Source organism: Uloborus diversus, chromosome 4, assembly GCF_026930045.1.
Source record: "Uloborus diversus isolate 005 chromosome 4, Udiv.v.3.1, whole genome shotgun sequence".
NCBI lineage: Eukaryota > Metazoa > Arthropoda > Arachnida > Araneae > Uloboridae > Uloborus > Uloborus diversus.
Window position 1 is genome coordinate 157338583 of NC_072734.1, and position 21252 is coordinate 157359834.

General features: G+C 34.7%; 1 protein-coding gene across 1 annotated transcript; it reads right to left on the bottom strand.

Moving 5' to 3' along the window:
- Positions 1 to 992: 992 nt before the first annotated feature.
- Positions 993 to 20107, bottom strand: LOC129220947 (astacin-like metalloprotease toxin 5). Its single transcript, XM_054855382.1, has 6 exons — positions 20040 to 20107; positions 17631 to 17701; positions 16490 to 16565; positions 14405 to 14522; positions 9060 to 9244; positions 993 to 1222 (listed from the first exon to the last, which is right to left on the bottom strand). The coding sequence occupies exons 1-6, from the start codon at positions 20077 to 20079 to the stop codon at positions 993 to 995; spliced, it is 720 nt and encodes a 239-aa protein (XP_054711357.1). The 5' UTR covers positions 20080 to 20107.
- Between the last annotated feature and the right edge of the window lie 1145 nt (positions 20108 to 21252).

Consider the following 21252-nt stretch of genomic DNA (forward strand, 5'->3'; position numbering starts at 1 on the left):
GTATTAATGTTATGCACATTGAAACAGTTATTGATTCTATTCTCTTGCAGCTCATTTCTTTCTAATGCAAATCATTTGGTGGATGTTAGACGCAAAACGAAATCAATCGCAAATTATCCGATAAATAGCGGCCAATGGCCAATTTCCGCGGATTCCCTTTTGACCTTGTGAATAAATCAACTGTTTACCACACTAAGATTGCACATTCGATTCTTGCTCCTTCAAGTCCTGTATACTGCTCCGGTATTTTCTTTAAGCTTTTTTCGTTTACGCTGTGCATTCAGAGATTTATTGCTCCTTCGATATTGCACAATAATTAGAGAAAGAAATGATTCTTACAAGTTTCAAACCACGAATAAAAATGCAGCGAAATTTCAGAACATTATTCTCAACGGATTGAACGCAATAAACAATTACTTTTAAAACAAATTCAGCCAAACCTCGTTGCGTTCTTACTCTTTTGCTTCCTTTGGCGTGTTTCTTCGACGTATCATAATATTGAAAATTTGTAAAAACAAAAAAAGTGTGCACATTTAAATATATAATAAAAAAGGATAGAACATGACTCAATAATAAGAAATACCTTTATGCAGAAAAGTAATAACAATGTTAAACCGCAAAATTTTGCAGATTATTGCAGGTATGTGTTTTGGTGTTTCGAGAAACCCCCTTTTCAATGCAGGAAAGTAAGCTTTTGGATGTAAAGTCATCCGCTTTACATCCAAATGTCATTTTTCTGCATTGAAAAAGGGGCTCCATGAAAACCTAAAACACGTGTCAGAACTGTTCAGTTCTTTGCCAACTAAAGACTGTCAGAGTAAGCAAAGTAAATTGACATTGGAATTAATTAATGGGATCTGAAAAGTGCATTCCAAACATTATGGCGTCTATTCTTCTCGCTAAAATGGTGATGTTCTTATTCAAAAACATTTGTTGACTAAAAAGTTCCTACCGATGTAAAAACAAGCAGAGGGTGTACATTTTTTCTTCAATTACTTTATTTTGCCTTTGCATTCATACAAAGTGTTTATTCTGTAAACATCACTTTCACTGAGTTGAGTTTTCTTTGCAACTTCGATCATTTCGGCTCCTTTCTTTTTAGGCTTCATGGTCTTCGAGAATCCATCTCTAGAAAATGTCTTTTGTCCGTAAAGCATTATTGAATCGTAATCAAACTCATTGATTAATCGGTTTTCATCTGGCTTCAGCTTATCGAACTGGTCTAGAGCTTCTGCAATGAAAACGAAGGACCCAAATTTTTACATATGAGTACTTCAAAGTACGAAAGTAAACGTAAGTAATAAGTAAAATACGTGAGTATGACATGATGAACTTTGATACTGATAAACGTGATAACATATATATGACAGTGGCGGATTTACCCTGTGGCAAATGTCGCAATCGTGAGGGGCGCCCGAAGGGCCCGAAGAGGATACGAAAATGTTCATGATATATATTTTACATTGTTCTGTGACAGACAACCGGTCCCTTAAAAATGCATTTTGACGAGCCACTAAACCAGTAAATTCTCATGTTCATGAAAAGTTATAACCAATAGTCAATAAAGTTCAAAAATAAAATAATTCGAGACACTTTTTCTCTATTGAAATGAAACTTTTTATGCGAGGCCTTTGAAATTCTGATCCGCAAGCTTTTTGTGCTAAGGAAGTGACGAATTTTTTTTTTTTAATTGTTGCCAAATACAATGAAAAATTATGTCAAATTACTTCCGTTGCTTTATTGTTGCCAAAAACAATGAAAAATAATAGTACATAATCATAAGGTTAGTTTTGCTAATAAATTTACCGCAATCTCTTTGTTCAACTTCTACAACATTAAAAGATTGCGGATCAGAATTTCAAAAATCTCGCATAAAAAGTTTCACATCGAAAATTTGAAGTGGTTCAAAGTCACCCTACCCTAAATGACTGTACTATAGCTAAATTGTACTTGGAACAGTCATGACCTGATACATTCCATAAATGTCTGACTTACGGTAATATAATGTTGATTTTGTTGAATCATCCATTTCACACACACAGTTTGTCAAACTCACTACAACTAACCAGTCCCGGCTGTAGGGGTAGGCGACCTAGGCGGCTGCCTAGGGCGGCAAATTGAAACTTTTTTTAATTTCAATTTTGATTTGAAAATTGAAAAATTGAAACTTTTTTTTAAAGTTTTTAATATCTGTTTTAGTGCCATAAAATACGCAGCTTTAATGTCAAAAAAATAATAATTTTGAGTTTGTACTAGCATTTGAATATGCAAAACATAGTTCGGAATTCAAATAGAAATTCTGTTTAATTTGAGGAGCGGCAAATAATGCGATTTAAAAGTCTTTGGAAAAGATTAATATACGTTTCAGAGATACAAGATGCGCTACTTTAATGTTAAAAAAGGGTTTCAAGTGTGTATCAGTGTTTGGATATGCAAAACACAATTTGGAATTTAACTAGAAACTCACTTTAATTTTAAGGGCGGCAAATTACTTGATTTATTTATCTACTAGCGGCTTTGCACGGTCTACCTCGAAAATAAAAGTTATTTCAAGTGACGCGTGTTCAACAACTGGGCTCAAATAATAGAAGAAAAATTTTGCTGTAAAATTTCCCGTCAAAAAATGATTCTAAAATTTTGTTAATGGTTAATCTTTAAGTCCTGAATAAATTAAACGCAACCCTCCATTAATGCAACTAAAATCCTTGATTATCTAATGCTGACTACAAAAAAAAAGAAAAAAAAGTTCAAAAATATGGAAAAGGGAAACTTTTACCTCAAAGCAAAATCAAGAATTTTGTTTGTTCACAGTCGAGAAAAAAATAGCAACAGATCAAAATAATTTTATTCACGTTAATTTAAACTGAGTTCGTTGGCAAACGATAGTTTTCTGACTTGATATGGATGTTCCATTTGGTTTAAAAATGCTTATAACTCTTTTCCTGGTGATTTACAGCTTTTTTTTTTTTTTTTTTTGAAATTCGAAGGAAGTAAATCAACTTGAGGGGTATTTTTTGTGGGCTTTCGAATGAGACCTAAGTCAAGAAAATTGGATCATTATTTCGGGTAGAAAAAGTCATTTAATGCCATTTTGCCTCACAAAATGTTTGTGAGATTCTGGAAAACACTTTTTAATATACATTTTTACTATTAAAAGCGTTACTTTTTACTTATTGTTGTAGAAAAAAGTATCGGCAATGTTTTATAGTTTCCATCAAGCACTTTTAATAAAATGTATCTGAAAAATGTAACATCAAACATTTCATTTAAACACATTTCTGGCGTACTGGTTCTCCGCCCTCCTCTTTCATTTATTCCCTTTTCTCTAGTTCTCTGAAAATAAGAAAGTCTTCTAACGACCCCCGAAACTCGTCTCTCTGATATCACCAAAAGGACGATGAAAATTGAATTTTTAGTACTACAATTTCGAAAACTTTAGGGGGAAGGAATCTCAGAACCTCTTCCGATACCATCATTGAAGAACGCGCTCTTGGACTTCAATTTCGAAAAGTTTCCAGTGGAAAGCCCTAGTATCTCTTTTTTCCCTGACTTCACTGAAGATTGTCTACAATTGTGTTTTTGGAACTTCAATTTTGAAATGGTGTAAGGGAGATATAAATCAAATCGAAATATCGATCAAATACAATCTCTGAGTCATATCCTTTTCCATAACGATCACAAATATTGTAAGTAATCGCGTTTTAAAAACATCAATTCCGAAAAATTTCCAGGGAGTATATTCAAACCTTTTTCTCCCCTTAATATTACCATAGATCGTCAAAAACTTCGTGTTTAGGAGTAGAATTTCGAAAATGTTTCCCGGGGAGAACCCCAGGACTCCTCTATTTCTAAGTGCTCTATCATTGAGTACCAACCGAACCTTTTCCGAAACCAGAAGTTTTATCACCTCATTCTCTCCATATACAATGCATACATTAGCTATGATAGAAAAAATTGCTGGGAAAGAGAGAGAGAGAGATGGAATGAAAGACGTTCATTTCAAATGAGAAAATCTTTTGCCCCTCCCCCCTAAAATTATTTTCTGGTTGCGCCATTGCTTCTGCCTCTTGGATCCCAGACACTTCCCACTATGAGCCCCTGCTTCCCCTTGTTTTACAAAGATCCTATGCCACTGATTGCGAATTGTTTAGAGATTCCCAACCCGTACCGCCATTGTTTTAAAAAATGATAGGTTTTTATTTATTTAGTTTTAAATGACAAGTGAGATAAAAGCAACAGTTTCAAGTTACAGGATTGCTTTTAACGTACTAGTCTATCTTGGGTATTTGATACCGGAAAACAGCATTAGTGCTGCGATAGAAGTCAGAATTTTATTCCTTTGTTTATTACCGATTTGTATTTGAATAACTTACTTTAGAAAGAGCAATGGAGAGGGGAGGGCGACACTTGTCAACCTCGCCTAGCGCGGCAAAACTAGTAGAGCCGGTCCTAACCAGTCTATCTTGGGTATTTGGTACCGGAAAACAGCATTAGCGCTGCGATAGAAGTCAGAATTTTATTTCTTTGTTTATTACCGATTTGTATTTGAATAACTTACTTTAGAAAGAGCAATGGAGGGGGGGGGCGACACTTGTCAACCTCGCATAGCGCGGCAAAACTAGTAGAGCCGGCCCTGCAACTAACACAGATTTGAAAATTTTTGTACAGTAACCAGAAGCTAGACTGCAGTGCGCAACAGTGATGTCCTCATCAATTTTTCTGAGGGTATACACCCAGTAATTCACTACGCACAATCTGTGCATGTGAGCATATACATAGTATGTCATAATATGAAAATTTATGAAGCTTGAGGGTATAAGTCTGAAAAATGTTAAATGTCTAAAAAGTGTTTGAGAGTATATGGCGTATATGGAGCGGCATATACCTGCACACTAGTGGTGTTCCTTATGGGAACACCACTGGTGTGCAGGTAAAAGGCAATAACTGCAAAAAAATTTCATCTTTTTGCATTTTTGTCATCTATTGTACGTTATCTTTATTGTACAAACTCGCTTATTTGGTTTCCGCTGAAAAAGAGACGCGAAAAAGACGTCTAATTCCAACATTTCCCATTTGTTGGTATTGAATACAAAACGCGTTTCTTCAAATTTCTCGAAAACGCATTTCTGCAGATACTGCCGTTTACCTGAAAACGGCTGTAGAATTCTTCATATTTTAATCTTAGGAAAAAAAAGGTTAAATTTTATTAACAACCTATGATTAATGTAAACTTAGTCATAGTTTTTTAAGGTTTGTGTATTGCCAGTGCTTAAAACTGACGAAATGATTTGTGTAATGAAATCCATCGTGGAAGTGTCAGTGGCTCTGCGGAAGAAGTTTCACTTCGTATTCCGGAAGTCCTGGGTTCGATTCCCGCCGGTGTCCTTGGGGAAAAAAGAGTTGAATCCATGATTCAAATTTTTAAAACTTTGAGTTTGATATCACTCGTAAATTTTCTCAGAAAAAATATGACTTCGAACTTATTACGGTATGGAAGATTTAGTCCTTGATTTTGCGAAATCTTCAAATTTTTGTTTGTTTCATTTAATTTTAGTTTCCACAATAATTTTCATTTATTGACTTCAAAGAAATCCAACTTCATAAAAATACACCGTTGATTCAATCGATTTGAATAAAAAAGTCATGAATGCTTTATTAATTGACGACCTAGTGAACAAACCTTACGTGAAAAAAAAGTTCAGAAATTTGACACCAGGTTTTTGTAATCGCTGTTAAAGCTTGACCACAGATAGATGGCGGATGAGCTTGAAACGAAACATCATTTGTGTCATTCGTAATATGTAGACTCTGCCAGAAAGTATCGAATAGTAAGAGGCACGGTCTCGCTAATCCTATCTATTCCAAAATAATACCCCCCCCCCAAAAAAAAAAAAAAAAAAAAAAAACAATCACAAAAGATACAATTGATGTTTTTGCTTCAAGGTTACCCGCCTTCTTTTCGTGGTCAAGCTATATCAGTTTATTTTTAGCCAACCAGTTTATTTACATCTGTTCTAACGTAAAATAATGGTCAAGAGTAGTGCGAAGGATGTCAACAGTGCAGTACTGGTTCTTATAGAAACTTTTATGCAACATATACGAGTACGTGCCTCAGAAACTCTCGGGAGTGTGTTATTTGATGATTTTTTATGATGATGGCTGTGTTCATGAGTCATTTTAAAGGTAAGAATGCTTGAATTAACTTAATTGAGAGGCCGTGGTAGCCTGATCGGTAGGGCATTGGACTCGGGGCCGGAGGGGCTCAGGTTCGATCCCCGCTGGTCGAAGACCCACCGTCGTCATTAAAGGGGACTGGGCGACGTTAAATATGCTCGTGGTCTCAATGTCCTCCAAGTGAAACGATACCTCTGGGGGTGCTAGTACCAGGTAGCTATTAGCTCTTGGACTAGTTCTAAATTCTCATTAACTGTTCGATCCGGTGATGGTGCTGCCATCTATCGGTATATAAAATAATGGAGGCAAGGCACTAGTATGCAGACCTCGACATAAATACAGTTGTAGTCAGTTGTGACTCTTGAATAGAATAGAATAGAACTTAATTGAGAGAAGTATTATGCTTTATTTGCGCTTTGAATATCTTGATGAGTCCTTTTCTTTTTACAAGTTCATCACAAATAGAAATACTGAAATGTCAATAATTTGATGTAGATTAAGAATATAATTCCTGATGTATTCATGCCTTTTATTTTTTGCGATTTATTAATTATACAGTAGAAGACCGTTATAACACACACCTTGGGACCAGAGCTTTTGCATTATACAGGTTTTTGCGTTATATAGATCATTTCAAAAATTTTGAAACTAACGTTCAGAATATATCTATATATTAGCACTTCAGAATGAATTTTATCTGCAATGAGTATTAAAGCACCAATATTACCATTAGTTATTCACAAAAAAATATGTTTCATAATCAAAAGAAAGTGCATTATCCTGCACTTCTGCTAGCTTCATGGTTCGCATAACAGCTGCATTTTCAAGAGCCATCTGGTATTTTCTGTTTACTATGAGTACAAATTTTAAATTTAAAAGCTTTGAATTAAGATGGAAACATGGAAAAACTTTCAAAATTTAATTTGCTTAACAATTTTTATGTTTTCAAAGCAAAATAGAGGGATTTTTTAAATTTCTAAAACTTATTGTTTACTTCTGAAAAGTTGTGCGGTTTATAGAGAATTGCGTTATATAGGTCGGCGTTATAAAGTTATTCTACTGTACTAGTTACTCACTTTTGAGAAATTGAAAAGCACTTGAATGTAGCCTCGTAAAATTTACAGAAATCTTTCTGATTACATATTACATTATATATTGAAGTATTTTTGATGAATCTTTCCACGACAGTTAGATTTTATGAAATAATTTTAGAATCTTGTCATAGATCGAAGAGGAACAAGATTTAGTGGAAAAAATCACCCTTATTTTACGTATTTTCGAAACTTATAGTCTTGTAACGCGATTCTAAAAAGGAGTGTGTTATATAAGTTAGTTGATTTCATTGCTTATGTTTTGATCTACGACGATAATTTAAACAAAGTAATTTTTACTTATTCTTATTTACCTCTTTATTTTCGCTTCCCTACAAATTTTGAATGTATATACGCAAAATATGTTCTTTAGATGGTTCAAAAAAACTTTTTTTCAGCTAGAATCCAAGATACCCCCTATTTTTTTAGACTTCTAATAGTATTATGCTGTAAAAGTTTTAGCTTCTTACTCAAATTTTAAGAGGGTGCTCACCGACCCCTTAATTTAACATTAGCCGTAGCATTGAAAAGGCCACAAATTTAGAAACATTTAATTTCCCCAGCTGTTTTTTTGTAAATAATTATTTTATTGCAATGTATATGCATATAACTAGTGTATATTATAATATGTAACATTTTTTCCCGTTCAATGTGTTTTTCAACCCCCCTCCCCATGCGTATGAAGTTTGGGCGAGGGGGTTCAGCATCCTCTTTCAGTATATTAATATCCACAAGTCTAAAAATATTGAGGGGTGTCCCGTTATGTTGGGAAAACTTTTTGTTGTACATGTACTTTTGAACCACCTTAATCTGCACGTTTTATCAAAATTGAGTTATTGTCACCAGATGGTCATTTTCACATGTTTTATCTAAATGTAGGCTTGCCAGATTTCTGAAATGTTCAACCAGGACACAGGAGTGCCCCCCCCCCCCCAAAGTCGTTAGTATTCAAAAGAGTACATACCCCCGGCTCATTTTTGGAGTGTTTTATAGGGCAGTTTATTCTCAATGCTATGAATAAATGCTTACTAATTATGAACCTGAAACGAGGGTAATAAAAAATGATGTAAGTAGATAAAATTTGAACATTTCACTTCTTAGATGTAAATATTTGCAATTTATTTTAGTTAAAAAAACACTTTGAATGAAGAATAAAAAAATTGAACAATATTTAGATGTACTTTTTATTTTATTGGACTTTTTATGGTCTTTTTTGGTTTTAATCTAATTGTAATAATCCTCACAAGCTAGTCCGGTATTGATTTTTCAAGTTAATTTTACAACTGATAAAGTCATTATCCTAAATAATCCTTCACAGTTAATTACTTTCAGATCTTTTTGGTCATTTGTAATCAAATTTATCTTTTTCCGGGACGTGAAGTAAACCGGCCGGGACACTGCGATTTTGTCTGAAACCAGGGACTGTCCCGGTCAAACTGGGACGTCTGGAAAGCCTATCTAAATGCAGTGTTTCACGGTCATTCGCTAATAGGAAATATTTTTAAAAAAATTCTGAAAAAGTTGCATCTTCATCAAATACATGGAGGCGCAAAACTTTAAACGGCAATTTCTCATTTTGAACTCAACTGCAAATACGACTTTTGTGCATAGCAAGGCAGAAATACCTTTCATTACTAGAGTTCAATGTGTGCTCCATATGTGACTCAAACCACTTCTAAACGGTACTCAAGTTCATCCCAGTTTGATAAGGACCCCCCCCCCCCTCCCCAGCCTTTAGTCCTTAGCGTTAGATAACCTGAAATAATGGTTAAAGATTATGTATCGGAAACAAACCAAACGTACCAGGTTTTATATTTTGCCAAAATATAACAAGATAATCATCCCTGTCGGATCTGTTTTGTTCATGATCAAATCCGATAGCATGCGTCAACTCGTGGATTATGGTTCCTATGGGTTCACAGCCGTACCCCAAAGATACAGGTTGGATCTTTCCGATTCTTCCCTTATAGGAATAGCATCTGAAAAATAAACAGAAACACTTTGATTTACCATAAATCCTATAGATTGACCCTGTTAAGATGCACTCAGATGTACGGAGAATTAAATGAGTCCAGTTGATTAAACAGAGATGAAGAAAACCAGTTTGAAAAAAAAAATACGCATGGTAAAATAGTATCATCTATTACTGCACATCTGGCGATGCATAGCTCTGGGCCTGTTTGATTGGTGCACTCGATAAAAAACGCTTCTCTTTTCAGAAACATTTAGAACATGGATTGTCCCTACGTACTTTGGAATAAATCTACTTTCCGTTTCTGGGCAAAGTAAACCAAAAAAAAAAAAAAAACATATACATATTCGGAAATATGAAACACTTCTGAAAAAATGACCGTCTTTTACAAAATGTAAGTAAAAAATAATGATCAATGTAAATCCCTCGACACAAATCTACAGTTATATTGTAACCAGGTGCTGTACAAAGGTAGCAGTTCCTCATTTTACTATTTCTTCCACCATGAAGAAAGCTCTCTCAAGGTCAGGCCTTTTCTTATTCGCACCAAATTGTAGGTTATTTCGTTAACTAAAATTCGTGACTTCGAAGTCTATTTCATTCTTCCAGGTCAGCTGTTGATCACGAGAATGTAAAAAAGATATTTGTTCCCCATGATCCCCCCCCCAAAAAAAGGGCTGTATTGTATGGGATTTAAATTTAAAAAAAAACTCACTGTCAGAAAGGCGCCATTTCTGTTCTCCAACCCCCAAGGCTAAACTAAGGAATACAAGACAAATCATAACTTCTATTTTTCTGGGTGCATGCTGCCAATGCTTTCAACCGAAATTTGGTTCGTAAAAAGCATTGGTAAAAGCGGGTCGGTGAGTTTTCATATTCACAAATAACAATGTTGTTCAAGGTTGAACTTTATATATTTTGCTTCCTGGAACACATGGTATTCTGCAGAGCCATTCGACGGTAAAGCTTGGCAACGCGGGAGTTCATTTTCATTTAAAAACAAACGAGTGTCCTAATTTTTGGTAGAAGAGCCAAATACACCGGAAGTTAGAGTGGATTGAAATAACATAAAACTTTTGTATGTCACTACGCATAGTAATATCATGTTAATACGAAAATCATACTAGCATTCATCAGCAGTTAAAATTGAAAAACAATAAGAGAAGAGGGAAACACTTTTGATAATACTAAACTTCCACATGGTTTTTAAAATGAAATTCCAAAGTCAGGAAATAGCTTTGAGAAACAATGTGCTAAAGTTCACTTTAAATCGGTTATCGCGATAAAACATCAAAGTAAAAATAAGTATTACTAGTTCTTTGGGAGGAGGTAATTCAGTAGTAAGAATTAGAGGTGTGCAATGTCGTTCTTTTCAATGATCCGTTCATCAGAGGATCGTTCATTCTTTTGATCCGTTCATTCAACTCGGTCATAACGACTTCGTTCATTTAAAAAAGTTACAGGAGAACTCTCTGCACGACATACTCATGTACATTCGAAATGTTTCATTAGATCAGTAATATTCGTTGAAGGAAAAATAACTGAAATGTTCTAAAAGTAAGAAAATATGCCCATTTAAAATGAATCAAAAAAACTTTATTTGGGTTTAGATGTGTAAAAAAGTTATGGTTATTTTTGTAAGATATTTCTCAGTTGCCGAATGGTAAGATATGTTTTACACTCCAAAAATCGCTGGCTCCATTTCAGCATGTAAAAAAAGTTTGTTTTTCAATTTTATTATGTAAAAAAAATAACATTGTTTGTGACGTCAGAAAAGTTAGAAAATTGAACTTAACGTAAAATAGTGTTCTATTTCTTAATAAAAGTATCGTATCGCCAAGTGTAATATTGTCACAGGTGAAAATAAAACAAAAAAGTTGTCGAAACTGACCTTTTTTGACCCCAAAACAAACATAGATGGTAGTTGATAGGGAAGTTGCAGAAGACAAAATTATCGCCAGAAAAGTGATAAACGGTATTTTTAGAAATAGTTTTTGCGACAGAAAGCGTGAGAAGGATTTTAGCAGGTGCGTGGGACAGAGAGTAGAAAGACCAAACAATTTTGATAGTAGACTAAACAAGTTACACAAAAGCTTACTAATGGATACATTGGAAAATTGCAAATGAATTGCAATGGTTAAAGAAAAATGATGGATAAAGCAATAAATAAAAAGGTTCGAAATGAATATATTGATTTTTAACTGAGAAAAATTAAATTTGAGATTGATTGAGAGTTAAACATTTGAAGATGAAAGTAATTCCAAAAAAAAAATGCGATTTTATCACAAGTACATCAATGTTCCAAACTGATCACCGTTCAAAAGAGCGGTCGTTCATTTTAAAGATTCGTTCATTTTGACCCGTTCGTTCATGATCGACACATCCCAAGTAAAAATTCTTCTATGTTACTGTGAGTAGAGATATGCCTCGTGATATTTTTCATAACATGAAACAACTCCTTGACATTTTTTAATAAGAGTAAGATTCATTTTTGAGAAGTAAAATATACGTAAATAGTTAATACAATAATAGTGATGAATACCGCAAGAAAAGGTAGCTTTCTAATGTTGAAATGGAAGATAGTAAAAAAAGAAGAGATGTGTACTATTTTAAATTTGAAACAATGTTTAACGGTTTGAATTTGAAGAATTAAAAATATTTGACGGTAATATTTTTAAGATTTCAACCGCTGCCCCCGCTCTTCCTCCCATTTTTACAATGCTATTTTTTTTTTTTTTTAAATACCAAAGTGTATACACTAGACTAAATTTTTTAGTCATATTTTCGATTTCAATGAGTGAATTGCACTTGAATTAGGAGCGTTAAAAAAATCTATAACTGTGGGAAATTTGTACGATTTTTTAAAAAATCCTCTAAAATCGATATTTTTATTCCAGCGTTCAATGGAATGATTAGTTCATAAGCTTTCAAGATAAAAAAAAAAAAAAAAGCAAACTAACAAGGCAAGAGCGTGGCCGGCGGGGGGGGGGGGTGGAGAAGGAACACCTGTTTGCCTGGACCCGAGTCTGAAGGTGGGCCGAAAGGGACGAAATATACGTAGGGACGTAGGGGTAAATAACATGGCAGGGGACCCGTAGAAGTCATTTGTGACGGTCCCCAAAATTTCCGTGCACGCCCCTGAAAACAGGTAATGTCGCGAAGATAGACGAAAGAAGTCAAACTTATGCGAAACTGGGAAACATTTTAACTATTCATCAATCACATTTGAATAGCATAGATTGCGTCTATCATTCATTTATTTACATATAATTATGCACTTATGTGTCACTGTGCATCATCATCTTCGTTCTTAAGAAGAAAAATTATATGTTTATAATAGCTAAAATAGGTATAATAAAAACTCTCCATTTTAAATTGACTAGAAGCCGTGAGAAAACTATCAATTGTTATTCCAATTGTAGTTCCAAAATATTCCATGACGAGGGGTTTTGAACAGTCACTTCACCCACACGTTTTCTCTCACGCCTCGCTCTGACTTAGGCATATTCACAACAAAATTGTATATTTTACTGAAGAGAGTAGATTGTAAACAATGAGAATACTAAACAATACTCTAAATGCGCTCGTTAGACGCACGTGTTTCAACGGATGCTCTGTTGGTGACCAACAGCTGTGCTCAGCCGCCTAAGCGCAGTTAATGCAACTACGGACAACGAGAAAGAAAGAAAGTGAGAGGAGCGTATGGGTGACTTTTCGTCACACAAAAGACAATTACATCACTTCCGTCACACAAAAAGGTAGCGGATCAGAATTTTACAGCTCTCGTATAAAGAATTTCATTTCAAAAAATTTAAGTCGCAATTTTATATTGTTCAACTTCAAAATATACATCAACTTTTAAACTAATATGATCTGCGGTGAACAACTCACAGTACAATACATTTTTTTGAAACAAATTTGACAAAAATATGCCAGTGCATTGAATTTGTTAACATCAGTCAGACAAAATTTGTTTAGCCTTTTATGGGGTAACTGTACGACAAGTCTATGTGTCAAAGGCTTCGCGCATGTAAATGTGACATTTAAAGTATCTGCGCTGATTTTTGAACTCAAAACAGTTCTGTACGATAAATTTAGCGTTTGGAAAGCTATGCGCTTTGAATTTCCCATCTGAATAGTTTTCTACACTGAATTTCAAGCCCCCCCCCCACCCCCACCCCCACTACAGAATGCTCAGAGTGAAGTTTCCCATTTAGTAGTCGTTAAAATTCTCAACTGAAAAGTGCTCTACGCTGAACTTTTGGTTCGAAATGTCTTGCTCGTTGAATTCCTCGTCTGGAATGCAGTTCAAAACTGAAAAAACTGAGAAAAAATTGGGAAAAAAAAAGAAAAAAGCTAACGATTTGAGAAAACACCGCATAAACCTAATACATTTTTCAATGTTTCATTGCTTTGTTGCCACTTTGGTGCAGTAGTTTCATTGTTGACGCATATTAAATTATCATTCAAAATACAGAATACACTAATACAAAACCATTTTTTCTATTTGTCACATAAAAATTCCCCTTATTTGAAGAAATGTATGCTACACTACAGAAACATTAACATCAGTCTAAAAAATTATGCAAAATCTGCTCTGAAAATATTCTTTGCATTTGCGTCCTATCAGGACCGGATTTAAGGGAGGGCAGGCGGTGCTACTGCCCCGGAGCCTCCACAACAAAGGGGCCCCCACAATGAAATTTTTACAAAATATCCTAACTTTCACGAGTCGAAAATATCGGATATATGCATATATATCAAAACATTTGGATATATATCGACGTAGCGGATATTTTCGAAAATATGATGATCTTTTCGAACCCTGATTAGGGGCTTCCACTCCTTCGTTACCCCGGAGTCTTCACACTTCCAGATCCGGCCCTGCGTCTTATCGTAAAATTCTTAACTCCGTTAGATGTTCAAAATAGTTGTCATTAAAACTTGAATCCACAATATTATCCCTCAGCAAGGAAAACGTTCCAATGACACGTAAGTCAGAATTCATTCCGTGTTTTTTTATATGGACATAGTTCACAGAAATTTTGAATTTCCAACCAGTTAATAGAATGTGAGAAATATTGATAATGTCTCCTTATGGAGCGAATCAAAATGTGAAATTTCAAAAATGAATGGCTAAATTTATAGACCGTTGAGTATCACTTACCCATCTCCAGGAAATATTTTTATGTATCCTCTTTCTATTCCGTCCCAAGGAACAAACTTAATGCAAGTCTTGTCCATGATATGTTTCATTGCCTTCAAGATATCGTCTTTTATATCATCTAATGAAGTAAAAATATTTTGAAGTTTAGTTCTATTTTGATACAACAAGAAATCAACAATCAAATGAATATTTACTGGATTTCGATTGACTAAATTAGACAGCAAAACTACTTGTTAATAGTTTTTTTCTCAACTTTCATCTAAAATGTATTAACAAAAACAACTGGAATTTCACAATTCTTATTTCGAACGAAAAGTCTTGAAATCCTAGATCATATTCTTCCTGAAAACTAATTTTACAGTGTCGCCAAGACCTTGCGGGTTCCAAAATTCATTTTTCTTGTTGGATCTAAGCCGTAGAGATTTATTAGACTTCGGTTAGCCTTTTTCTTAAATGTTGCTTAAAGCTAGAACTTTATGCTTTAGCGATAATTGGAGCTCCATTCCTTGGTTATGGTACAGTCCGAAGTCAGTCTTCCACCATGGAGTGCTTCTGGTCTTGGGGCAAACGGAATGCACTTTTTTATCTTCCTGTTATTTATTTATTTTATTCAGGTATGTAATTGACAATATGAAATCGATTACTTTCGTTCATGGAAGTAAGATCCGATTGCTGCTTCAGGCCAAAAAGGATCGCATTGTGGCAAGTATGGGACTACACAACTCCAATCTATTTGAACACTCTTCCATGGTGTTGAATTTTTTAGATCATGAGGTATAATCCCATTATTGTTTCATTTTCCAGGAATAGTCGAACCCGTACTTGACCATGAAAAAATAGCCTCATCTATTTTTTGGGGAGTCAACGGATATCGAAAATAAAAATAACTTCATCCATGGTGGAATGGGCATGTAGTTTGAATAAATTACAGCATCAGAAGATTAATTTCATTGTTTTGTTGCACTGTTAAGTTATCAGTAAACTAAATTTTCAAAATTCGAAATACTCTTCTTAAGTATAGCATTTATTATTTCATTTTCATTGCAAAAAAGTATGACTTAAACATGTTCGTTTCTTCATTGAGATAATCATCTCGAAAAAGGTATTTTAACTGTTTATTTTAATATTTTTATTTTTTTTAATCAGAAAAGATCAGTGGTTTGAAGGAAACTCAATAATTAAAACTCAGAAATGAGATGAGAAAAGATCACGGGACGCGGAAGCGTCCCGGTCGCCAAAAAAACCAAATATCAGCCACCAACAAAGCCAAATATCCACTGCCAAGAAAGACGAAAGAAATTAAACACGCGACTAAATATAGTTTACACGACAGAACAAGTTGGGGTTTTCACCCCTCTGTATCTTAGCCCCATGAAGACCCCCGGAGCTGATTTTTAATATACTCCATCTCCTGTGACCCCTGACAAAGTATACCAAAACACAATTCCCGAGACCATCAGGGGGAGGAGGAATTTAAGTTAGAAAATCGTTGTTCAAAAGAGTTTTCGCTTTCTTTAACAGGGCTACAGCCCGTTACCTACAGCCCAAAACTATTTTTACTAGAACTAACCTCATCACGAACTCCTTACCAGTAAGGATAGATCCTTTAAATTGTTTTCAATGCTGTTTTGACGGGAAGCTTTGTTAAATAACTCAGCTAGTTCCTTCGAGAGCAAAAAGCTACTCGTTAAACAGGATTGAAAACAATTTAAAGGCTCTCTCCTCACTGATAAGGAGTTGGTGATGGGGGCAGGTTCTAGCGAAAATAGTTGTGATGAAAGAGGAAAACGGGGAGGATGGTAGTTTTGAAGATACTTGGCGGGAAAACTAGACATCATAACTTTTTAAGGCTGAGGGTTTTTGGGTTTAACATGAAGGCCTTCTATTTTGTAGGGAAGAGTTAAAGGTTTTTTTGGCGGGGAAATGTTTACAACAAGGTTGTTTTTGATGAGGTTCAATTTTACAGTTTCAAAAACCAAACAATTCTGAAATCCATGGAAAATAAAATGTGAGCTACGTGGAGGTTTCTTGTGTAATTGGAAATAAATTACCAAAAACGTTAAAAATCCAAAGAATTGTTCTCACCTACACCTCGGTCCATCTTGTATGGGATGACGCCATCGGGCCATCTTCGCTCATTGGTCGGAATGGCATTTCTATCCTAATTATAAGAGGAAAACACGAAAAGAGGAGAAATTACTTAATTTATTCAACGCACAATTTATATCTAAAAAGAAATTAAATAATTTCTATCAATGCCATAATTATAATAAAACTAATTATAAAAATCCGTGAACATCTTTCAGTTTAAAAGATTCATGCCATCGATTCAAAAAGCAAGTTTTTAAAGCATGGTAGTAAGAATGTTTGCTTCCTCAAAAAGTAATTTTTAACTCTATTTATCTTCCTTTTGTAATGGGAACTTCATCAAAAAACTACAGAATTTCCTTTTTTTTTTTTGAATAAATAGTTTAAACCTTTTAATTCATTTTCTAACGTAAGGCTATGTGTATCCTGTGGGAACTATGGAATAAATACGCATTTTAAAACCTCCGGCAAAAAAAAAAAAAACTCATCAAGAAGAACAATACAAAGTGAAAAGACACTTTACTGTTGATGAAAATACATTGAAAAACAGCCACCTCTATTACAAATTCGAGAAGACACCTGGCATGGAAGCATACAAATTTCGTTTTCTGTCCTCGGGTAAAGCTGCCTACGCTTTAGTAGCAACAGGGCATTGTTCTTAAACTGCTCACATTTATATTCGATAGGTGATGAATTTAGTTAATACGTTGGTCAAGAAATAGTTTCAACTTAACGCAGACAACCTCCAGCTCTTGTACAGAATAATACATAATATGTTTCGTCATACGTTTCAATCGAAAACACAAAAAAGTGGAGCTATCCACTTTTTGTACTGAAATCTCCCACTGCAAAATTAAAGTTTGCTCCGCTATATCGCTGAATAAAACTAAAAGTTTTATTCTTCAGTTTGTTCGTAGTTCAGTCTCCACTTAAAAGCAACGATGAAATAACAGCTTTTTGCCTTTTTAAATTACACAGTTAAATGCTTTTATCTTCACTTTTTTTTTCCATTTTGTTCGTACTAGTTATTTTATTTTAAAACTATTTTGCTGCACAATCTTAGTTTAAGGGAAAAAAGCAAAAAAAAAAAAAAAAAAGGTTGATATAGCAGAAGTGTAAGAACTTATTATTTACGTACCTGTAAATCATCAAATCGTAAAATATCTCCATGGTATAAATTTGGATTTTCGATTGGGCTCCACTGACCCCCTAAAATCAGGCAAAGAACAATTACAACAAGTTTATGGAATAAAGTAATTACCAGGGCTGCGGAGTCGTAGTCGGACTGATTTTGGGATAAAGGAATCGGAGTCGGACTGATTTTGGGGTAAAGAAATCGGAGTCGGACTGATTTTGGGGTAAAGGAGTCGAGAGTCGGAGGTTTAAAGTTCCAAGAGTTGGAGGCGGTCATTTTCCCTCCGATTCCGCAACCCTGGTAATTACATAAAAATTAAATCACCTTGATTTGTGTGCCGTAACTGGACAGGAAGCATACTAAGGTCAAAATAAATGTGACAAAAGCGTATTATCGTCGCCACAGAGTAATAGTAGGATATACCCTGTTATTCCATGGATTAGATGTCTTACTGTTGCTCTGAGGCGACGATATACAAGTACATTTCCACAATGGCTAATTATGTCTCTGCCCCTCGTAAGCAGGAAAAAAATCGGTTGCGTAACAAAAGTTGTGAAAGAACCGTCCTGCTGAAACAAAGCTACGCTTGATACTGTTGGGAAGTTCCATTTTGATAAATTTATCAAATGTAGCATAAAACACCCTTCAAAGACTCCTAATACGTTAGAATATTGTTTCATTGCATAGAGTTCATGAAGAACATAGACTTTACTTCTATGTGATGCAATTCAATTTTGAACATTTCCAGAAATATTACTTAAATTGGCTATTACAAATGCTTCATGTTTTCGAAACCTTATATATACAAAAGTATTGTGAGTACAACAATGAGAAATATTTAATGATAAGCACAAACTTGTTAAGATTTGGAATTGTGTTAACCAGATGGCATAATACGAGTACAGAATTTTTAAAATGGCAACAAAATAAAGCAAAACAAAACAAAAAAAGAGCTTGGTGTTCTTTTCCTTTTATGTGTGATGTGTGTTTTTCTTTTTATGCGTGACGTTATCTGTTGGTGTAGTATACTTTGGGAGCACATTAATGAGCTTTTTTATGTACCCTTACTACCAAAAGCGTTAGAAGAACTAAAAAAAAGCATCCATGTGACAGTGGTGACCATTACTAACAGACGCTGGACGCTACCAGGACGATACTGGATGTTACCAGGACGTAACACACATCCAAAAAACCAACGCTTTTCTTGTTTTTTCGCCATTTTGAAAATAGTGTTACCACCATAATTCCAAATCTTGACGAGCTTTTGGTTATTTTTGTAGATTCTTCCTTCAAAATATAATTGCATTATCTAGGAGTAGAGTCCATGTTCTATAAAGTTCATGCAACGAAACAAGAATCTGACATGTTTGGATTATTTGTAAGAGACTAGTGCAATAATTGATCCGTCTGTTAAAATGTAATTGCCCATTAGTTACGCCAGCACGCACATTAGTTTTCGTTAATCCAAAGAGTGGAACAGAAATAACCTGCTGCGTAAACTGTGTTAGCTATAACTATTCAGTTAATTAAAAATCGTGTCAACTCTAAAAAAACTCAAAACTAACATGCAGTGTACCGACAATCTGATGAGGATGTCCAGAGACTGCAGTTTCGTTCTTGTTATGGACTCATCAGTCTGGAGTAGACATTACTCAAGCTGGTGGCAGATGCTCTCTCATTGAAGCTAAGAGTATCAAAAGACTGGTAGCTCAAATAAATTTCTAATCCAAACTGAGGAGTCCATAACAAGGACGAAACTACTGTCTTTGGATGGCATTATCGGGCTCTGCATAATGCATATAGTCAGGGCTTGAACACTGAATAGGCCACCTAGGCTGTGGCCTAGGACCCCCGCTTTTTAGGGGTCCTCAAATGTTTTAACTCTCGTATGGTTTTGAACGTCTTATCACGCCTTTGTGAGCATGCTACAAAAGCATTTTAAACCTTTTTTTCTGATGCTAAATGTTCGTTGTCAAATGGTCAGAGGCGCAAAGCGGTAGCCAGGCATTGATAGAAGGTAGAACACTTGATTTACATGGCAAGTTACTCCAAAAAAAAAATTTATGGGGAAGAATTTCACACATCGTAATCATGACCTACGTCAGAGGGTTAAACAGTTTTAGCTCTAGGTTAAAATCTAAGGATTGACTACAGAGAGACCCGAAGAATTGTTTGGCCTGGGGCCCTCTGATGTCTTAATCGGGCCCTGCATATAGTTCTGCCTCCGTCCTGGCTTATGGGCGGTAACATGCTGCTTAATTCAAAACTTATCCACCTGCAAAACAGTATTTTGTCACATTTTGCTTGTTTTTTATAATTTAATGTTTAGTTATAGTGATTAAAGGAATCTTGTAAGCTTTTTATTTCTACTATTACAAATTGCACAGATGAAAATCATGAAATGTTACTTACGTACGGGTGATAAAATGAAAATGATGAATAAATAGAACATTATTCAGCTACAGATGACTCTTGAATCAGAGGAAACAAATTCTTAAAAGATAAGGCATGCAAAAAAGAAAAACGATAGGAAGGATTGATAGTTTTATCTTGGGAGTAGAAACACATGCTTGCATTCTAACATGTTAAACTCATCAAAATATGTGTTGAAGAGTCCTTCTATATTTTTTATTACTTGAGGAGTAATTTATCAAAAGGGAACATATCCAGTTTTAGCAAAATTCATTTAATAACATTTTCTAAATCTTTCAGATGACCTTTATCAAATCAGTTACTCTCAAAAAGTCCAAATGTGGAAAATCCTATTTTATTTAAGGGTAAAGTGTGGCTTTTTGATCAAAAGGTAACAAATCCGTTCTCTGCACGTTTTATTTTGAACAAAAGGGGACATATCCTGAAAGAATCTGTAGTACGAAGACTTTTAGATCCAAAGGAACACATGTCCAAAATCCTCAAATTTTAATCCACTACTTTTAGGTTCATGTACTTCGATAAGATAATATGAGAAGGTGAAATATTAGAGTTAAGGTGAAATTGGAATTTTCAACATTCAGGTTCTCGTTCAAAAGGGCACATATCCGAAATGAAGATGGCGATATCTCCTTGTTGTTTTTACACAAACGTTTCTTACTCTGGGCCATGATTTGCTGTGCTTTTGTGCTCAATTCTGTACCCAGAGAAATTGATAAAACTATTTTACTCTTACCCTAGTTCGTTTTTCTCACCTCCTGAACATTGTTGGAAAATGGATATGTTCCCTTTTGATAAATTACTCCTCACTTTTGATTCAAAGAATTTGAAATCTGAAATAATTTAGATTTAATTTCATTTGTGCTTTAAAAAATTCACTTTTCTATCTACATATTGCGTTCCAAACGTTAGTGTTGTTTCATTTGAAGATGAATTAGATGTCATCTGAAGACGAATTGAAAGGGATTTTTCCTTTGTTTATTTAATATGCTTTATATATTTAGATTGTATTGAACCGAGGTAGTCTGGTTATGCAGCGAAGTCGTCCCTGAAAGACTGCGGGTTCGATACTTTCTAGTCGAAATACCTCCGTGTACGCTAATGGTTATTGATGCACTTCAATCCTTTTGTGGTCACAAAACACTAAGTCCTTCAAGTTCCCACTACAAAATAATACATCTCGGGAAGCTGGGTC